Genomic DNA, 12606 nt, shown 5'->3' with positions numbered 1-12606 from the left:
CGTTCCCTGGGAGCAGAGCCTGGCCCCCCTGGCTGTCCCCTCCTGTCAAGGAGTTGTGGAGAGCAATAAAATCCCACACAGACCTTGATCTTACTGGGGAGATGCCAAAGCTGCAAATCCCAGACAAACCTGCTCCATTCCTCAGTTCCAGCCTGATTTTCCCTCCAGTGCTCCCGAATGAGAAGCCCAATGAAAAAGACAAAGCAGTGTTTAACCTCCTGAACACTTTTATTGGTTGGAGACCAGTAAATTCTCATTTCTTTGAGTGTCCAGGCCTGTTTCATCCAGCCTGATAAACACAGTCACTACCCTGGATACGGCTGGGGATGTGAACGAGTGGAAACCGGATTTGGGCAGGCAGAAGTGAGCGAGCACCTCGAGGTTTTAAAGAGCAGCCAGTAATGGGATGACATTTCCTTTCTCCAGGAGCATTTGTCTGTAATGAAAGCGATGCCTGAGCACATCAAATCGGGCTGCAATTATCCCATTATCCTTGTGTCGGGTCTGAAGGCTAAACTGAGATAATGTCAGTGGAAAATGCTTCCCCCACACTGGGAAATCATTCCTTCCATGCTTTCATTAGGGGAGGCTCAGGCTCATGCAGCTTTTGCTGGGAGCAGGAGCAGCCTGAAACAGCTTCTCAGCTTTTCCCTCAAATCCTGATCCTTAAATCTGTCCCTTAGGACGTGAACTGGAGAGAGAAGTGCTTGGGATGGGACCAGCAGAGAGAAAAGGGCAGAAGAAACCTCACCAGAACATCCTCATGTCCTCAGCAAGAGCCTCGTGGCAATCCTGGTGCTCTCCAGGAGGCCACCCCTGCCCCCAGGGCCAGGCACCTCAGACTGAGAGGAAAGGAGATTAAAATAAAATAAAATAAAATGAAATAAAATGAAATAAAATAAAATGAAATGAAATAAAATGAAATAAAATAAAATAAAATAAAATAAAATAAAATAAAATAAAATAAAATAAAATAAAATAAAATAAAATAAAATAAAATAAAGGAGGAATTTTTGTATCACTAAATGGAAGCGTCGGCACAGCTTGGCCAAGGCAGCAAGGGCTGGAAAGCAAAACCCCCAGCCCATCAACATCACACTAAAATTGCCCAAATCCCACTTCATTCCCTTGATTGAAGGGGACAGGAAGAGTCCCATGATGGGGCAGTAAACTCATGGTCACAGATGCCTTAGGAAGGAAAATATCGGGCAAGTCCCTGGATAAAAAATGATCTTATGGGTCAGCACCCAAACAGATAAAACATAGAGCAGGACATGAACATGGAGGACAGCCAAAATACAGGAAAATAGAGCGGCTCGGGTCTTTGCACACTGGGTTTTAATTTTCAACAACAGCTGGGCCAGAGGGTCACTGAATTTGCTCTTGATCTTTGCTGAATTCTGGAATACAAAAAGGCACTTTTTGGAGAGCCAGAGGAAAGCCAACACTCCACCAGGATTTTAGCAGGTAAACGAAATCCCACAGGTAATTGTGCCAGCCTGACCTGGAATCCTGCACATCCTCTGGGATGCTCGAGCCTCCATTTAATTGCTGGAAAAATTAAGGCGAGACAACAAACGCCAATCCATAGGGCATCGTGGAGAACAGATCTCGTGGAATGAGCTCAGCAGGTTTTATTAAAGCACCTGCAAACTGGGCTGGAAAAAAGCATTCGCAGCCATGCGGTGCCGTTAAAAGGCTGCAGTGAAGCGCCTGAGTCACAAACCCGAGCTCGTTGGGAGCGTCTCCAGCTCCGGGGGATTCTATCCTGGAGCAGGGGGGGTTGGGGAGGGGGAAAAGCGCTCGGGAGAAGCGTGGGAAGGACAGCGAACAGCCAGGGCAGGACGAGCAGCTGCGCCGGGGAGCTGCGAGGGATTCGGGCTGCAATCGGAACCGGTATCGGAGGCAGAGCAATCGGAACAATGAATCTTCCCTGCAGCCCGCAGGGCTCTGAGCCGGGATGGGAAGGGGCTGATTTTATTAACGACAGAAACGCACCCGAGAAAACAAAACCTCCGGGAGAGCCAGGGCTCATCTGCAAACGGGGCTGGCTGAGCTGCTGAGCTCCTGGGATTCCCACTCAGGAGCTGCAGCACTTCCATTGCTTCTCTGCCGCCCAGCATCTCCCAGCCCCGCCAGAAGGGCTCCAAAGGTAATTTAAATTATCTCCTTCCCCGGGGCAGGGTTACACTCGGGATTTACAGCCCTGCTTCCTGCCGCCTGGAATCGGGATGCAGGGATTTCTCAGCTCCCTGCTCCCTCCCTCGCAATGTGAACACCATGAGCACAACACCCACGCAGGGAGCCGCTGCTTCCAGTTCCCAGGGAATCACAGGCTGGGAGCAGGGTCAGGAAGGGATCACTGCGGGGGAAACCAGCTCCAGTGGGCTTCTGCATGGGCTGCCTGGGCAGGAGCCATCACAGAAACGCTGTCTGGGGAGATTCATGACATCACCCCACGGGAAAGCTCCCCCCTGTATTTTCCACTTGATTCAAAGATTTGAAAAGAAAGTTGATTTAAAAGAGAGTTGAATATTTTGCAACAAAATAGAAGGAGAAGAAGGAGATTGGAAGGGGGAAGGGGGCTCCCCAAAAAAGAAATCAACCAGCCCAACATAAAAGATGGGAATCAGCTCTACCTCCTTTTAATCTCAGATCAAGCCAGGCAAAAAAGAGAGAGACATGAGCAGCAGCAGCAGGAACTGGGCGTGTGAGACACAACTGTCCCAAAATCAAATGGTCTCTGCAACTGATGCTTTGGGATGGATCTGACTGCACAGACTCAGCAGAGATTAATCAGACCCCAAAATCTGCCTAAAACCAGCCTTCAGTTGATTCACAGCACCATTTCCACTTCCTTTTTTTGCTTTTCTGCCTCCAAACACGTGGAATAATGGAGTAAAAAATTTAATATTCATAATACCCACACCAGCTCAACCTATGTTTTTCCAGCCTCTTCTCACAGAAAAAAAAGTTTCTGGTTGAAGTTGCCACGAGCATTCTCCTATCAAAAGATAAAACACTTTGAAATTCTTCTTTTTTTTAAGTGGTTATTTTAATGTCATGGAGGGGAGGGGTAAATTTCAATCTGGCTTCAAGTCTCTCTGCCCCAGCAGTGCTGAGAAATGTGGGGAAGAAGATTTAAAATGTCAGGGTTTCTGCAGGGGAGACCAACTGCTCCGGTCTGCGCTTCCCAAAAGGCATTGCAGCCTTTTCCCTGGCTGGGACATGTGATAATAAACGTGCAGATCAAAGGGAGAAAGCCGCTCCTGGCAGGGAGAGCCCAGCCTTGCGTGATGCCATGAAAGGGAAGGCAGAGATTTCACCCTTTACTTGACACAGATTTCATAAAGTAGCATGAAAATCAACGGGGGGAGAAGGAAAAAAAACCCACAACCCCCACCTTTTATGCTGCTTTTATTTTTATTTTTTTTACATATTGAACACTCCTTTTCTGAACTACAGGGAAGACAGAAATAAAGTAGCTGAGGAGGTGGCTGCTGTCACTCCCAGGGTCATTCCATGAAAATTTTCCCTCTAAGAGCTGATTTGGGGGATTTTTTTTCCCCTGCCTCCATGCAGGCTGAAATGGCCCCAGAAATGCTCCCAAGGCTTTGTGAAAAGGGCAAACATCAACTGCAAAAAGAGCAGAATCCCTGACTGGGCTGGGTGGGCTGGCAGATGGGAAGCAAAACCACCTTGGAGACACAGCCCCAGTGCTGCCAGATTTTCCCACATAAAGCAACTTCCCGGTGTTTTTCCCATCTTCCCAGAGAGCTCCTTCCCAGCTTTTCTCCATCCTGTCTTTCCAAACCTTGAGAACCTTTCTGAATTTCTACAAGCACGGATTTATTTTCTTTTGAATGTCAAAAACAACAACAACAACAAAAAAAAAAACAAACAAAACCAAACCAAAAAAAAAAAACCCAAAAAAACCAACAACAACAACAAAAAACCAAACCAAACCAAACCAAACAAAAAAAAAAAAAAAAACAAAAAAAAAAAAAAAAAAAAAAAACACCACAACAACAACAAAAACCCAACACCACAAACATGGGCTGGACCAAGAGGGGACATTGGATGTATTTATTCCTTCCAGCTTCCTGATTTTTTTTACAGAATCATTTTTAAGAAGTGTAGCAACTCCTCAGGTATCTCTCTGTGCATCTTTCCCTTCTCCACAGGCACTTCTGAAATTCCTTACAAGGCACTTCTGGGATGCAGTTTTAAGGGAACACTTCCTGCTATTCCCACCAATTCCAGGCCTTAGAAGCTGAATTTTGGCTTAATAATTGCAAGCACCAAAATTCTGTGTTGAGCCACTCAGAGGATTTGGTTGCAGTTCTTTGGGGTCTCAAGGAATTATTCCCAGTTATCCTTCCCACTTCCATACACCACGGGGAAAATGATACAGAGCACAGCTCCTCAGAAATTGAAGGATTAAAGAGTTAAAAGAAGTTAAATATTGGCAATACAGTGCAGACACATAAACAGAAAGTGGAATTCCGAGATTCAGGATCTAATCCCTTACTACAAACAGCTCAATAGAGTTTTTAATTTTTTTTTAAGCAGAATTTTTATACTAATTGATCACTTAAAATGCTGGTGGTGATTTTTACCTGGGAGGATTTTATAGCAACTCCCAAGAAGGAGTAAAATGAAAATGAGTCAAAATTCCCATTCTGCTGTGCTTGCAGCATCAATCAATTAATAACACACAGCCTCCTTTAGGTGCAAACTTTGGGCCAGAAACCCCAAATATTAAGATATTTCTCCAGAACCTGTTTCCCACCTGCACAGACTCCTGGGTATTTTATATGAAATAATTCTTTGTTTTCTCCCCCTGTAGCTGCTGTTTGAGTTTTCCATTGCCCCACTGGCCTGTCCTTAATTTACTGCCATGGTTTCACCCCATTTTATACCTTAAAATGTCTCAAAACCAAGGAATAACCAAGAAATCTCTGCCAAATCTATTTATACTCCTTTGAATCAAAGAGGAGAGATTTGATCCCATTACTGGAGAGCTTTTCCCCCTCTCCTGCAGCAATTCCCACAATGCTCAGGCTCAGCCCCCAACATGAATGAAATCCAAAAATTTCATTTTAAATTTTAAATTTTAAAATACCTCAATCGTTTATCCTTGTGGATCCCCAGGATCCTCCCGGCTCCTGCCACCACCTGTGGGCCTGAGCTCAGCCTCTCTCCCTCCTTTTTCAGCGCCTTTTTCCTCATTTGCGAGGGTTTTATTACTAATGGAACAAAAATGCTCTGAGAACACCCACGAGCAGGACACAGAAAAGAAACTATTTGAGAAAAAAAGCAATCCTCATCTTTTCCATTCAGGGGGTCATGGCAGAGGGGAAAGCTCTTCAGGAACCCCCTTGCCAAGCTCTGTCAGAGATTTTCCAGGACCTGCGGCAACTCCACGACCAAGTGGAAACCTCGGGAAGGCTTTTTCCTGAAAGAGGCACTCAGAGTTTTATTTTAGTCCTTTCTATCCCGTTTTACCCAGATAAGACTTCACCCTGTGGGGGGGGGGGATTTTCGCCTTTTCCATCGTGAGGGGCGATTCTGGGGAAAATAGAACAACTCTGACCAAAGTGACACCAAAATTCTGACAAAAATGATACAGAAATTCTGACCAAAAAAAAAAAAAAAAAAAAAAAAAAAAAAAAAAAATTTAAAAAATCAGAGAGCAATTATAAAAGAGGCCAAATGAAGAGTGAGTGAGGCCAAGCAGTTTTACACCACCGCATCCACTTTTAAAAAATGCAGTGGCAAGAGAGCTACAGGACCCTTTTTCTCCTCCAAACCAAGGGATGTCCACAAGCTGCTGCAGGAAAACACAAAAAGCTGCAGCAGGAAAACATAAAAACAACACCATCCCAACTCCCAGCGTTTTGTGCTTTTATAAATCCGCTCCCACCAAAGATCCAGGAGGGAAAAGCCGTTTCTGGTGGCCTTGGCTGGGAGCAGAGCTGAGGTTTCCAGCCCACATGTAACCAGGTTTTCAGGGCTTGGGAAGCAGAGCTCCAGGCAGAGGGACGGTGGGGGACACGGAGATCTGGCAGCTGCCCTGAAATCTCTGGGCCTGCGGTTTGGTGCCCCAAGGGAGGCTCCAAAAACCTCCCGATTTGAGGCGTTTAAAAATAGGCCGAAGGAAGAATTTAGGATGACGCCTTTGGGACGGAGCCTGCGTCAGCCAGGGATGGGCACTGCCTCATTCCCTGCCCAGCCCGGCCCCCCCCGCTCCTGCGGAGGGCAGCCCTGGCATGGGCGTGCCCTTCCTCGGCCGCACCTGAGAAGCACACAGCCAAGCCAAACATTGGAAGTTTTCATCCCAAACCACTCAGAAATAGGGTAATGCTGCCATCTTGCCCTTCCTTTCCTCACCAGGACCAGGGATCACGTCGAATAATTGATTTTTTTCTTTTAATTTCACATGTTTATATATAAATTAATCCTTTTTTTAAAAAAAATTCAGATGTTTATATATAAATTAATATCTGTTTTATACTATTTTTGGAGGAGGTGGAAGGGCAAGCTGAGGTTAGCTGCTCTTGCTGTGCTGCCCTGGCGGTGACGCCGCTGTGCCCATGAGGAAGCACCAAAGGGACACAGTGGAAAAGGTGGATTGGGTGACCAGGGCTGCTGGTGACAGACAGACAGATAGACAGACGCCAGGCTGTACCCAGTGAAAAGGCACCATTCGATGCCCTTTGGGAGCCAAATTTCCCCCCATCCTGGCTCAATTTTCAGGTCTCCTGTAAACCAAAGGGAAGCGATGCCCAGGGAAGGGGGGAGCAGTGAGTTGAGCCCATTAAAAATTAAAAGACAGGAAATTATTTCCATTGATTAACCATAAACGTGTGCTTCTCTCCCTTTCTAAAACCTTTCTGTGCTTATTTGTCTGACCTTGGGCTTCTCAAGGGGCTGATGTCACACCTCTCCCTGCTGTGACAACCCCCTTGTCCCCCCGTCTTCCCTCAATACCCTCCACTGCTTCATGCCACAAGTTATTCCACCCAAATGAGCAGAGAGGACCAAGCAAAGAGTCCATCTCCCACTTCCATCGCTCTCTTTGGAATATTTTCCAGCTCTCCCCAAATTTAAGCAAGCCTGTCAAGCTTCCCTCCCCTGGAGCAGCCACGCACTCCCAACACAGCAAGCAATGAGAACAGTGTTAATTCCTCCTCTGCCAATATAACTTCAGCCAATAAAATCCTTCTCATCTTTGGTGGGGATCACCCAGGGATGAAGCATCCGAGGAATTCGCTGCTGCAGCGCAGCAGGAGCGGATGGGACCGGGCTGAGGATGGGTAAATGAGGAAGAGAGGCGTTTTTACAGTGGTAATTAATGGCAATTAACCACTGCTATCCTTTCTCCCTGAGCTCTGCAAAGTGATGCCGACCCTTACAGAGAGAGACAGCGGACTCAGATGCAGCACGAGCTCCCTGTTTGAGCTGTTTCAGACAGAGCTGCTGAGCGGTGTCAAATATTGCAGAGTCCCAGACTGTCCTTGAGCGTGCAGGCTGAAGTGTCACACACTGGCCACAGGTCACCCACTGGTCTCCCACCAGTAAAAAAAAGATGAGATTTTTTTTTTTTAAAAAAAAAGCTCCTTTTCCAGGCGGCCCAGGCCCCGAGGGAGGGTGGTTCCAGGTAGTGGGGAAGCAGCTGGGCTGTTTTTCAGGGCAGGCTGAGCGCAGGATCGATATCGCTTTAGTGGCTGGCAGCTGATGAGATCATGGCTAAATTAACGCAGGCAGGCAGCTCAGTTCCCAGAAAGGGGCTGAGGGAGGAAGGACACGGCTCCAGGGAGGGGGAAGATCCCTCTTGCCATGTCAGGGGGTCGGAGGCCATCAACAGAGCAGCTCCAGGGGTGGTGGAAATGTGAGACAGAAGCGTTGTAGGGGGAAAAGTGATGGAGAATTGCAGGGCTGTGCAGGACATCTCCGCTTTGGCCTGGGGCAGCCTCAGTCCAGCTCAGAAGGTGACTTCGCCTTGAGTTTTGGACTGGAGGCCTCCCAGGCTGCTCGGTTTTACCCTGGGTATGGCTTGTCCTGGCCCGAGCAATGCCCAAACCCCAGAGATGGACTGATCCTGCCACAGCTGTCAGCAAACACCAGCTCATCCCAAGTTTTGCTGCATAAAGACCAGAGGATCCACTCCCATCCTCCACCCCCAGTACCACCCAAAGCCTTGAATCCTGAATTAAACACCTTGGGTGAACACACGCCCTCGGCAAAGTATCCCCTAACATCTCAGGGAAGGTGGAAGCAGGAGAAACAAGGATTCATGCCTGATTTTACCTGGAAAACCACAGGCAGGAGGACCCGTCCAGGATTGGGAGGCTGAAACCACAATACACCCCAATACCTTGCCTTAAACGTTAGACCCCACTGCCATCTTGTGGCAAATACTTCCTGAAATAAAGTTAAAAAGGGGGGGGAGAAATCCATGATAAAGTTGCAGAAAAAGTCAGGGAGCCGAGAAGGATGGGTAAATTACCAGGAGCACGGCAGGGAAGCTCATGTGTCTCAAATGATGCTGAGGCTGAGCCTATAGCAGACTGAAACTGGAATGGGAAAAAAACCCAGGGATGGCACGGTCCAAGCTGGATTTGGGGAGCTGAGGATACAACTACACACAAAACGTGGAATTGCCTGCAGGGCCAGGCTTCAGTCGCTATTCCAGAAACATTCCAGAGTTCCCAAAGTCATTTCACACCGCCCCAGTTTGCAGGAAGCTTCCTGCCCCACATAAGCAGGATTTAGCTGGAATTAGACACTGCACCTCAGAATTAAGGCAGGCAGCCCCAGGAATTTCCCAGGAGGATGATTTGGAGGTGGGACGAGGGCTCGGGGCGATTGCTCGCAGGGCACAGAGCACCTCTGGGTGCTGGGGAGGCACCGAGGAGCACCTCTGGGTGCTGGGGAGGCACCGAGGAGCACCCCTGGGTGCAGGGACAGGCAGGGCTGACCCAGCTCCCAGTCCTGGCTTTGGCACACCTCAGCATTTACTTTTCGCATCATCGATCATCCGCAGTGCCTTTGCTTAGCAACTGGGCATCACTTCAGCGAAGTGCCTGGGTTGCTGCATCATCCACGGATGGCTCCCACCCTGCCAGGAAAAAACCAGGGACAAACTGGTTTTCCCTCTTGGTGTTGCCATAAGGGACTGGCAGGTGCTGGAGCAGACGGCCGCGAGGCCTCGTGTGATCCCAAACACTCCCTGGCCGTGGGTAAAAGTGAATCAAAACTCACTGACCGTAAATAAATTAAGGAATCATTTACAAGAAGCGTGGCTCCGCTCTCAACTCAAATCTCTGCCGGCAGGAACGGATCAAGGAACAACAGGGAGGAATGATTTTGACGACTGTCGGAGAGAGTGGCTATTTTGAAAGAAAATCTGATTTACAGACTGGATGTAGATACATGGATAGCTCTATACACCTGGCCAGCGACACAGCAATGCTTTCTGCCGTTAAAATTTACATTTCCCTGTTATCAGAAGGAACAACAGCATAAAAACACACTTCCAGACCAAAGATAACACATCCTTCACCACCTTTCTGTTTACACATCCCTGCTCCTTGGATCTCTGCAAGCCTTTGCAACTCTACCCGTGCTGCGTGTGGCAGGGGTGCGTTACAAGAGGCACAACACATTTAAACCAACTCCATTCTCCTCTTTCAGCCGGGATTCATCCCTGTTGGAGTTCCTGTCATCCCACAGTTTGCTGCTTTCAACTCCTTGACAATTTTACACGTTGATGAATGCGACACACACAATAAATAAATCCAATTATACTGTCAATAACTACGTCTTTATCTTCAGAGATGAAAAAGTGTTTGGGAGTTGATCCCAGGTAAAAAGGTTTCTGTTGGCATTCAACAGAAAACAGATGGGGCCTGAACATCCTCTTGGGGGGTTCATGGTCTGGAAGTTGTCTGTGGGTTTTGGAAAAGAGGTGTTGCCCACCCTCAGCCTCGCGGGGAGATGAAGATCCGTGGGATGGAGAGCTGGGACGTGATGCTGGAGCACAGGCAGGAGGCTGTTGGAGGGGCATGAGCTCCCATAAATAAATCAGCCGGGTGCTGTCAGCAGTTCTGAGATGCCACAGCCGGAGCAAGCCCTGGGGACGCCGAGGGGAGCTGGCACCAGGCAGAGCCGCTCCTGCCTCCGGCCGGCATCGGGAGCGGGGAAAGCTCGTCATGCTCTTGGCACAGGCCTCTGCGGCACAGCCCTTTGCTCCCTGATCCCAGCACAGCACCCGGGAACCAGACACTCAACTGCCATTGAAAACACACCTTGACCTAGCCCGAGGTGGGGAGGGATTTGGGGGGAAAACCGGGGGAAGAGGGAAATTGCGGGTGCAGCATGCTCAGCACGCCGTGGAGCTGCCCGCCGCTCTCCCAGCAACGAGACAGGAGAAGAATTAAGCGGAATTAAAGGAAGAATTAAGAATTAAAACCCAAAAGCAATCCCAGACTGGCTTGGTTACCATTGTCATGGCTACCACGAGCGAGGCTGAGGCATGGGGGGATGCCAGGGGATGGAGTTCAGCCTGGAACTGCCCGCAGGCCCCACCAGAAGTTTTTCCTGCTGGCTGAAACATCATCTGTGGCTGATGGGAATGATGTAGGATGGGACAAATGACCTTCACTGCATCACATGGACACAGCTTTTCCTGCAGCTGGCCTGCCAACCCAAAGCAGGAACCGCACAGGAAAGCCTCAGGCCAGGACTAAACCTCGCTAGAGCCACGAGCAGGTTTAACAACTTCTAAATACGTGATTACACAAGGTGGGGACGCTGGGTCCCTGCCCTCACCACAGGTGTCAGGTCACTGTCACCTCCTCTGTGGCAGAGGAGGCTCGGGATGATCACTGCCTCCAAAAAATCCAACAGCAAAAGGAAAAGTTGGACGTGGGTTTCTCCTCCATCCACAACACCTGGCCTCTGCCTTGGGCAGGGGTGCAAAGGGATGTGCTGCCCCAGGGAAGAATGAACAGACACGCTCAGCTCGCACTCACACACCTCCCAGGGCACAGCAGTCTGCTCTATTAAATCACCACCGGCAGGGGAAAGAATAATAACGAATAAAAAAGCCCAAAGCCAGGTGCTCCTGGTTTGAGCACTGGTCTCGTTCACAAGGGGCAGGGGACAGGTGAGGAGGAAAGAGCTGGAGTTTGGTCTGGGCACACCTGGGGAGTGGGCTGAAGCGAGAGCTGTGGGTTCACACACACACACAGATCCCGTCGGGAATGGGATTTCTGCTGAAATAAACCGCTCTGCACAGAGGACACGAGAGCGTACCTGGCTCGAGAAGCAGCAGCCACAGCTTCTGCCCAAAGCAGGGTCGCCACTGCGGTCACACACAACTTCTCAACACCCTCCCAACTCCTCCACCACACCAACCTCCCCCGCAGCCAGCACAGCACCATGCTCCCCAGTTTTCCCACACGTATGGAAGGACAACCCCCGAGACCCCGGGTTGAGTGATGCAGACCCCGTGCTCCCCACAAAAAAACCTCTCTCGTGGGTGCCTGACAGCGGCACAGGGAAATCATTACTGTGGAAAAAGTCCTTCAGGATCAGCGACTCCCGCCGGGGCAACAGGAGGCAAAGACCGGGTGGAGCAGCGTGGGCTCGTTTTTGGGGAGCACGGGGTGGGGAAAGGGAGTTCAGGAGTGGCACCTGCCCCGGGAACGGAGCTGCCGGGGGTGCTGGCGGCTCTCGAGCAGCCACCGAACAACTTCCCGGCCCCGCCGCAAACTTTTCCCAGCGCCGGGGAGGCACCGCCGCCCCCCCCGCGCTCCGGCCGAGCATCCCCCGGGAGCCGCGGCGGGGAAGGGAAGAGCCAAGCGAGGGAGGGAGGGAGGGGGGTCCGGGCTGTCCGATCCCCCGCAGGGCTCCTTCCCTGCGGCTCGGAGCCGCTGACGGCCCGGGCACGGTCCGTGCCTGCGATCCCCGGCGGGGGGACGCCGCGTCCCGGCCACCCCGCTCGGGAACGGGGAAGGGGGAAAAGGGGTTCCATCCCTACCTCTCGGCCTTGGTGAACTTGCGGAAAGCCTGGCGGAGGTCGTGGAAGGAGCGGTAGGTCTGCGGCTCGGCCGAGATGCCCTGCGCCCGGGTGGTGCGGGGCCCGATGTGCGGGCTGGGGGCCGGCAGCACGGACTGGCATTTGTGCAGCCGCCGCCGCAGCTCCTGGATCTCCTCGTCCTTCTCCCCCAGGCGCCGCTCCAGCTCCTTGATGCGCTCCTCCTTCAGCAGCAGCAGCTTGGTGAAGTCCCCTTCCAGCTCGGTCATTTTGGGGGTGCCGGGCCGGTCCCGCTGTCGTGGAGCGGCTCCCGGGCAGGGGAGCGGCTGCGCCCGCCCCGGCTCAGGGCAGCGGCCCCGGCATCGCCCCGAGCCCGCCGGCCAGCGCCGAGCCGGCCCGGGGGCCAGCAAAAACCGCCCCGAAAACAGCGGCCAACGAGGGGAAAGACGGCGGGGAAAAAGGGACAAGAAAAGGGGAAAGAGCTCTTGTGCCACTCTGCGAGGCTGGGATCCTGGAAATAGCAACAATTACCATGTGATCGCAGGGTGACGCAGCTCCTT

The 12606-nt window shown here is 50.8% G+C and overlaps 1 protein-coding gene across 1 annotated transcript in view; it reads right to left on the bottom strand.

The window, feature by feature from the left end:
- The window catches only part of PRKG1 (protein kinase cGMP-dependent 1), a 375433-nt gene extending 363081 nt beyond the window's left edge, over positions 1–12352 (bottom strand). Inside the window, exon 1 of the mRNA XM_040070860.2 lies at positions 12050–12352. Coding sequence (XP_039926794.1) covers positions 12050–12315 — 266 coding nt within the window. The 5' untranslated portion in view covers positions 12316–12352. The remainder of the gene's footprint in view (positions 1–12049) is intronic.
- Between the last annotated feature and the right edge of the window lie 254 nt (positions 12353–12606).

The sequence above is a fragment of the Hirundo rustica genome, chromosome 8, assembly GCF_015227805.2.
Source record: "Hirundo rustica isolate bHirRus1 chromosome 8, bHirRus1.pri.v3, whole genome shotgun sequence".
Lineage (NCBI taxonomy): Eukaryota > Metazoa > Chordata > Aves > Passeriformes > Hirundinidae > Hirundo > Hirundo rustica.
Note: the sequence above shows the minus strand (reverse complement) of the source record. Positions and strands in the feature narration are given on the sequence as shown.